The 8,675-nt window shown below is 54.3% G+C and overlaps 1 protein-coding gene across 1 annotated transcript; it reads left to right on the top strand.

Moving 5' to 3' along the window:
* Window positions 1,304–8,247, top strand: SOX7 (SRY-box 7). Its single transcript, XM_003359052.4, has 2 exons — window positions 1,304–1,743; window positions 5,503–8,247. Exons 1-2 carry the CDS (start codon window positions 1,506–1,508, stop codon window positions 6,432–6,434), a joined length of 1,170 nt encoding a protein of 389 aa, XP_003359100.1. The 5' UTR covers window positions 1,304–1,505; the 3' UTR covers window positions 6,435–8,247.

Genomic DNA, 8,675 nt, shown 5'->3' with positions numbered 1-8,675 from the left:
ATCTTCCTCATTTCGGGATTGGGAAAGAAAGCCTAGCGAGATGCCAGACCTGCCCAGAGTCATGCACTAAGTAACCCCAAAACTTAAGATAGGTTCTGACTCCAGACCTCACGTTCCTCCTATAATGCTACCTCCTTTCAGGGTCTCTTCGGTGGAGCCCTGCATATGGGCAGTGCTCAATAGATATCTGTGGGTTGGATTCCATGATCTAGTCAAGCCTTATAAGTGCCCTGTTTTATACAGTAGGGTGTGTCTAAGCTGCATCTGCTCACTCACTTATTCATTCACTTATTCAGCATTTCCTGAGTGCCTGCTGTGTGCCCGCAATGAAGTGAGAGCCAGGGGAACAGCCCTATTCACATGAAATGGCTTGACACAGAGCTGTCCTCTGAGCAGGGGGTCTGCGTCTGCAAGCGACTGCCCTGAGCTCCCAGGCTGGAGCCCTTCCAGTTGAGGGCAGGCCCAGAACCCGGGGGTGTCATTAGAAGGGGAACTCGGGAGCTCCCAGGTCGTGCCAAGGCCTAGAGACACGGGTAGGAGAGTACCTGACTGACTCTGCTCCGATCCTTCTGTTCAGAGGGGAAAATACAATGAGAAATGAATTGCGAAGAGAAGGGCTCTGAGGCAAGGAAGCGGGAGACCGAGACACCACAGACCAGCGTGCGGGGCAGGCAGGGGTGTAAGAAGAGAGAAATCAGATGGCATGGTGAATACGGGGGAACTGGGGACGCAGACATGCCCTCCCGAGAGCCAGGGAGCTGCGGGGCGTCGAGGAAGCCCTTGGGTGGACACCGCGGAGATCCCGACGTGGGACCCAGCCCTCGCCAGCCTCTCTGGTTGCCCAAGTTGTTTGGGGGCCAGGTTGTCGCCGCCCGGGGGTCCTTTTAGAAAAGCAGTAGGTGTGTTCTAGCAAGAACGCCTCACGGGCTGCTCTGGGGGAATTCATGGTCAAAGCCTCTCGCTCGGTGATTCCCAGCGAAACCTGTTTGGCTTCGGTTCTCCGTATGTACAATTCCGCCTGCGGAAGGAGCTGGCAGAACCCGGCCCGGGGAGGCCTCGTCCAGGCGGGACAGGGGTCTGGAGTCCGGGTCTCGCTCCCGGGCCCGGTGACTGCGGGCGGCGCTCGCTTCCCGGCCCGTGGCACCTGCGCGGGGAGCCGGCGCGAAGAGGGGCGGCCCGGGGGCGGCCAGGCGCGCATCTCCGGGAGGGACCTGGGAGGCGGAGGGGCGGGCCGGGGGCGGACACGGGAAAGCGGCCCTCCCTCCTGCCTTGCCTCCCGGCAGGTCGGAGCTGAGACGCGGCGGCCCGGGACGCAGGGAGGGGGCCCGCGCCGAAACGGAGGGAGGGGCCGCGCCGCCTTCGAGAGTCATTGGAGGACGCGGTCGCACGAAGCTGATAAATAAGGGGCCGGGCCGCGGCTGCCGGCCAAGTTGGACGCCCCGACCGGTGCGAGGGCCCGGTCAGCGCCGGCCTGACGACGCAAGCTAGGCGACCCCCGCACGGCCATGGCCTCAATGCTGGGAGCTTACCCGTGGCCCGAGGGGCTTGAGTGCCCGGCCCTGGAAGCCGAGCTGTCCGACGGCCTGTCGCCGCCGGCCGCCCCCCGCCCGCCGGGGGACAAGGGCTCTGAGAGCCGTATCCGGCGGCCCATGAACGCCTTCATGGTGTGGGCCAAGGACGAGAGGAAACGTCTGGCGGTGCAGAACCCGGACTTGCACAACGCCGAACTCAGCAAGATGCTGGGTGAGTGAGCGGACGGGGCGCGCCCCGAGGTCGGCGGACTGGGGGCTGGCCGCTGTAGGCCATGCGGGCGCGCGGGGCGGGGGTGGGACGGGGTACGCTCGAGGGGCGCGGGCGCGCGCCGTGCCAGCCAGGTTGGGCATCTGCGGGAGCGTGGGTGTGCGCGCGGGGGCCGGGATTCCGAGCGGGGACGCCTGGCCCCGGCCCAAAGTGAACCGGCGCGGCCCGCCTGGGTGGCCTGGGAGACCCCCTCGGGAGGACCTGAGCCGAATCTGGGACCCCGGGGCACAAGTGGAGCTGGGTAGCAGCCCGGCCCGGGGGGCCCGGCGACGAAGACCCGCGCGCATGGACAGGCCCGGACAGTAACACCGGGCCGGGTGGAACGAGCGTTTGCTAGCAATACCAGGGCGGGAAAACCCATCATTCCCTAAACCTCACCGCGGGCATAATCACAGAGGGAGGTCGTAACATCAACAGAGGTAACGAATGGTCCTGAGAGAGACCTTGTGGGAACGCATGCTGCTGCAACTTAATTGTTAAACCAACAGCAAAATAGCCTTGATTCGAGCCTCTATTTCCAGTCTCAGGAGTGTAGGGAATTTGACTCACATGCTTAGGGCGGCCAGTGAGGGTCTGTCCTGGAGCCCCACCGCTTCCTGAGGGCTGCTGTGCCGTCCCAGCCCCAGCTTTGGGACTGGGGATGGGGACGATCCAGTCGCCTCGGAGCGGAGAGAGGATGTTCCCGAGTGCCGGTGTCAGAGGTTTCCTTCTTCTCTCTCCCTTGTCCAGAGCTGAGCACTAATCACCTTTGCCCCACTCCTAACCTCTTCACCATTCGACCTATTTTTTTAATTCATTTTAACCGATGGGAACCTTTCACAGCATTTTGTGTGCCCAGTGGGCGCTAGGCCCTGTGAGAAGGGATAGTGCGTGGTCACCCGAGGCTGGCCTGCCTTCTCCAACCCCACCCGGCCCAGACCGAAGGAGCCTTTTCCCTTTTTTCCGTTGGAGCTCCTGGCTCCTTCCCCAGATCTGTGGAGTGACAGCTGACACTCATCTTTGTACTGGCTAAATCCACAGGCCCTCCTGCGGGTGGAGGCCCTTTCAGAGCTGATGGGGTGTGGGTTTCCAAGAGCCTCCTACCCATGGACCAGGCCCCTGGCTAGCTGCACCCAGGACCAATTAGTGGGCTGGTGTCTTAGGCAGCCCCTTCCCACATAAAAAATATTTAAAGTCATATTTTATTTATACTTTATACTCTAAAAATATTTTAAAATATACTTTATAAAATGTTTAAAATTATACTTTAGACTTGAGACAAACATATTAACATATACAATAATAAAACGGTTTCTTCAAACAAAAAGCTCATGCTTTTCTTCAGATTTCTAAAGAAATGAAAATACTTTTTAATGTGTGGGCTACTGAAAGTTTGTTTAGTGTGTCCCAGGTCCCCTGCCTGTTGGCCAAGTGCAGCTCTTGTGACCAGGAGAGAGCGGACCCAGGCCAGGGTTGGGAGAACTCAGGTTGGGGAGCCTTGTGGGATTGAGGCTGCCTGCTCCCAGAGAAAGGACAGGCAAAGGGACTTGGGCGACAGATGCCTCCTGTGAGCTGATCCCGGTTGGCAGTTGGCACTTAGGCTTCCAGAGGTTACAGTGCATTTTGCAGAAAAGACACTAATTCCTTCCTGCTTAACCACACAGCCCCTGGCACTGGGCAAGGGAAACCAACAGGGTGTTGCTTTGCAAAATGTAGACTTTCTACACCTGCTAATAGAAGGGCAGCAGGGTGATCCACTTCCACCCCCGGGATCTCTTGCCCAACCCTTCCTTTCTGACTTAGGAAAGGGAAAGGGCTGAATGTGAGAGTCCAAGTGTTTTTTGACTTTGAGCCCTCCAATCTTTAACATTAAAAACTTCACTCAGTAGCACCAGTATTTTTTAGTATATGATGGATGAGAAAGCACATAAAGACAGTTATGCATTTAGTGGTTTTTAAAAATGAACCTAGGAGTTCCCGTCGTGGCTCAGGAGAAAAGAATCTGCCTAGCCTCCATGAGGACGCAGGTTTGATCCCTGGCCTTGCTTAGTGGGTTAAGGATCCGGCGTTGCCCTGAGCTGTGGTGTAGGTGGCAGACTTGGCTCAGATTCTGCGTTGCTGTGGCTGTGGTGTAGGCCAGTATCTACATCTCCGAGTCAGCCCCTAGCCTAGGATCCTCCATATGCTACGGGTGTGGACCTAAAAAGACAAAATAAAATAAAATAAAATGAACCCATATTTTATGAATATCCAGGAACACTTAGAAACTGGAGTCACATTTTATACCCTGTCCATGGGTAGGGTGTGGGGGGCGTCTGGATCTTAGGCCTCTTGCTGCGACTTTTTGACCTCAGCACAGGCTGGAAACTGCTGACCAACCCCAAATCCAGAGTTCCGGACACTTTTCAAGTTGCCTTTTTAAGTGAGAGCTAATTGTATTAATTGACAACACTCAAAATAGTTATAAAGTCTCATCCCAATGGTCGAACACCTTAAAAAACTGCCCTCTTCCAGCCCCCTCTGTGGATCTTGCATGGAGGGCCAGCCAGCACGGACATCCAGGGCCGCCCTTTGCTAAGTGCTCTGGGTGGGAGGTGTGGGTCCTTTCCTTCCAGGGTTTAGCAAGGGAGTAGGGTAGAGTAGAGTCGTGGGTAAACGTGTCAAGCTGTGGAAAGCCGATCCCACCCTAGGAAGTAACAACCTAAGGGGTCCAGAAGTGTCCTTCAGAAAACCTGCAGCCAGAAGGATGTGCAGTGTACTTTGAGAGGGGAAGAGACACTAAGACGATTTACAGAAGAGCACACGAAAAAGTAAGGATGAACAGAAAATACAAGTGAGACCAACATTTTTGCACCAGGGGAATACATGCGTGGACTGTTTCTTCAGGAGAGTTTTGAGTTGGGGAGCCTCAGAGTCTATTTTATAGTAAGGGAAGGTAAGGGATTTGCTTCTGAATGGAGAATCAGTGGGCTGAGTAGGTGTCCCCTGCTATGGTCACAGGTCCTAAGCAGACAGCTGGAAGCCATAGCTTGTGTACGTGTGCATGTGTTGTGGGCAGATGCTAGCATTTTGGCCTCAGTGAAGTCTTCACACAGTAGGGTCATATTTGACCTTCAGATATAAGGGATAATCCTCCGATCTTGTAATTTATGTCCATCTGTGAAACTATTGACTAAGCCTGCGTGCCCTCACAAGGCCTGTGAAACTTATGCCACAAATAAGTATTAATAGTATCATTTCCTGAGAGGCAGTGATAACCAAGGAAGCCAGAATTTTCATTAAAATGCGTGGATGATTAGAACTGACCCTCAAAGGGTAAAGGGAGCCCAAATCAGCTTTGTAGTTGTTACATATTTTTGTCCTGCAGCTGACATTGGGTAGGGCAGGCCTTTCACTGTGCATCCTACTCTATTTTCACGTTCTTAATATCTGTGGCTTTGATAGGAGAGGTGCGGGGGACCGTGTGTGTAGGTGACGAGAGTGCTTTGGAACCCGCAAGACAGAGAGTTTGGTTTGGCCTCACTGTGTGCACAGGATGTGGGCTAGGAAGAGGAGCGAGGAGTGCGGGTCGTCCTGTATGGAGAAGGGGTACCCCGCGGGGGCCTGGGGACCGAGGCGGCGCGTGCGCGTGGGATGCTCCGAGGCCCGGGTCGGAGACAGGTGCACCCGCCGCCCCGAGCCGCGCCGACGCTGAACATGGCCTTCTCTGACTTGTGTGAGCAGGAAAGTCGTGGAAGGCGCTGACGCTGTCCCAGAAGAGGCCTTACGTGGACGAGGCGGAGCGGCTGCGCCTGCAGCACATGCAGGACTACCCCAACTACAAGTACCGGCCGCGCAGGAAGAAGCAGGCCAAGCGCCTGTGCAAGCGAGTGGACCCCGGCTTCCTGCTCAGCTCGCTCTCCCGCGACCAGAACGCCCTGCCTGAAAAGCGGAGCGGCGGCCGGGGGGCGCCGGGGGAGAAGGAGGACCGGGGTGAGTACTCCCCTGGCTCCGCGCTGCCTGGCCTGCGCGGCTGTTTCCACGAGGGCCCGGCCGGTGGCAGCGGAGGCGGCGGCACCCCGGGCAGCGTGGACACGTACCCCTACGGGCTGCCTACCCCACCGGAGATGTCGCCCCTGGACGTGCTGGAGCCAGAGCAGACCTTCTTCTCCTCCCCCTGCCAGGAGGAGCATGCGCACTCCCGCCGCATCCCACACCTGCCCGGGCCCCCCTACTCCCCGGAGTACGCCCCCAGCCCCCTCCACTGCGGCCACCCTCTGGGCTCCTTGGCTCTCGGCCAGTCCTCGGGCGTCTCGATGATGTCCACCGTGCCCGGCTGTCCGCCGTCCCCTGCCTATTACTCCCCTGCCACCTACCCCCCTCTCCACTCCAACCTCCACGCCCACCTGGGCCAGCTCTCCCCGCCTCCGGAGCACCCCGGCTTTGACGCCCTGGATCAGCTGAGCCAGGTGGAACTTCTGGAGGACATGGATCGCAATGAGTTCGACCAGTACTTGAACACTCCTGGCCACCCAGACTCTGCCGCCGGCGCCGGGGCCCTCAGTGGGCAGGCCCCGGTCTCTCAGGTGACACCATCAGGCCCCACAGAGACCAGCCTCATCTCGGTGCTGGCTGACGCCACGGCCACGTACTACAACAGCTACAGCGTGTCGTAGAGCCCGGGGCGGCCCGTCCGGTCCTGCCTGGCCGCCGCCGGTGCTTCCCACCTAGCCAAGCGAGCGAAGCGGATGCGCAGCGCCCCGGGGTGGGCAGGTCTGCACTGCAGGCGGCGCACCGGCTCTGCGGATCCCAGGGCCCCTCCGCCCCTTCCCCGCCCGCCCCGCCCCCTACAGCCTGCATTTTGGGTATATTCCTTCAAATGAGTTTCCACTGGCCGCACCCTGGGAATAAGGCACGGTCGTTGCTGAAACATGCCGTTTCCCCGGTAGGATTTTCACTGACCTCTCCTCCCAGCCCTCATCCCGGAAACAGATTCAGGGGAACCGCAGCAGCCACTGGCACCTCTCATGCTTCTGACACAGCCGCAGGGGTACAGCCGTCCTTGACTTTCGGTTCATGCAGGTGAGGAGAGCCCTGGGATCTGGGATCCTCAGAGGCTAGTGAAAGCCAACTCGCTGCCTCTCCTATTCAGCGTCTTCCCACCTGTAAAGTGAGGGACGGATTGGACGACTAGGGTTTTCTGATTTAGGATTCTCTCAAGGCAGGCAAAGGAAAATGAAGTTTGCCTCACTCAGTGTGCTCAGTGATATGCAACCCCCCCCCCCACCAAACAGCTCAAGGACACCAGGCTTGTTGCACTTGATCCTAGTTTTCTAACATGATCACAGTCTTCCAGAAGGACACTGTTCCAGTTTGAGAAAAAACACTCATCTTGATTTGGGAAATTAACCACTGACATCAACTGCAGCACTGAAAATGAGTTTGAATTCAAGCTGTTTTTAAAAAAAATATTTTTTAGATAAGTTCTTTTTCATAACACACACATTTCAAGAGAATATATACAGCCTGAATATATGCAGTCAGTGTGTGTGAGACCCACACAACACACACACCTTCATGTATAGCCTGAATCAGATACTCTTGCTGACCTTGGCATCTTCTCATCAACCCTCTGTTACTAACGACCCAAAGAGCAGGAAACTGGAAAAGAAGTTTAGCAGAGCAGCATCTTTCCTTCAACCTGGATGTGTTGATTTCACTGCACTCTCCCTTCTGCAAATGCAAAAGGATCTTCCCACTGTCTCCATCTCCCTTTCCTGGAATTTCTTTTTTCTCTGCTTCCCCGCTCTTCCTCCACTCCTGAATTTGCCACTAGTTCAAAGATCCCTTGACTTAAAAATCCCAGGCATGATTCCTGTGGCAGAAATGGGAACTTGTCCTTTCCTCCCAGCCAGCTGGTTCTTCAGGTAACATCTTTGGCCAACACATCAAATTAACTTCCCCTTTATTATACTTACTTCCCCCAAACAGAGATGCACTGTGATTCAGAAAATGTTTCTGAGCCCTGACCCCCAACCCCAAACATTTCCATCCTTCCCCGAAACCTTCTTTGAAGGGACATGCCTATCAGTGAGCTAAAAGACAGTTGTTTGTCTTTTGATTCCAGCATATTATTGCCTGTATGAAATATGTGTTTTATATATTCTCCTATTATTTTCACCTTATATTTTGTATTGTTGAAAGATCCTTTTTTTTTCCCCTTCCAAGGAGACCTCTTGTAAAATCTCTTATAAGATATGATTAATCCTCATGCTATCACTGTATATAACATTTGGTAATAAATAGTAAGTCATGGACAATATGATTGGTGCAGTCCAGAATGCGTATTAATAATCTTGTAAAACATTATCACAGACATTAAGCTAAACTGTTCCATTTTTTTCTATAAGAACCACACGTGCTTTGGAACGGTTGTAGATATTGATTTGTCTAAAATATTTAATTTAAATAAACATTTTTGTACCGTGACCATTCTGTTGTTTGAAATATAGTTTTGCAGAAAGAAAACGTTTCAAGTGAGGCATAGCTATAATGCCCAGTGCTCCTGCCCATATTGGTCAAAATGTTTTCTCCATCACCTTTTTTATTTGAAAATGCTATCTTGAAGGAGTGGTTGATTGGTATGTTATGCGTTCTGGTGAAAAGATAAAGCCTGATTTGACAGATGAGAAACAGTGTTGCTGTCCCTGATACCGAAAGAAAAGACAGACTCATAGCCTGCTTGCAAAACAGTTTTCTCCTCAGGAGGGATGACTCCACACTTGTAAAGTGGGAGGAGGTGGTTATTTGGCTGTCTGAAGATGGGAGGTCATGCCCAATTATTTGCTTTCTTAAGGCTACCGTGGGGTTTCCTTCTTTTTGAAGTAATCTTTTTAAACATTATTTTTATTAGAATA

Source organism: Sus scrofa, chromosome 14 (genome assembly GCF_000003025.6).
Source record: "Sus scrofa isolate TJ Tabasco breed Duroc chromosome 14, Sscrofa11.1, whole genome shotgun sequence".
NCBI lineage: Eukaryota > Metazoa > Chordata > Mammalia > Artiodactyla > Suidae > Sus > Sus scrofa.
Note: the sequence above shows the minus strand (reverse complement) of the source record. Positions and strands in the feature narration are given on the sequence as shown.

Coding starts and splice junctions, on each gene's coding strand:
- SOX7 (XM_003359052.4), top strand. CDS start 1,506: ATGGCCTCAATGCTGGGAGCTTACCCGTGGCCCGAGGGGCTTGAGTGC. Junction 1,744..5,502: donor CGAACTCAGCAAGATGCTGG/GTGAGTGAGCGG, acceptor TTGTGTGAGCAG/GAAAGTCGTGGAAGGCGCTG.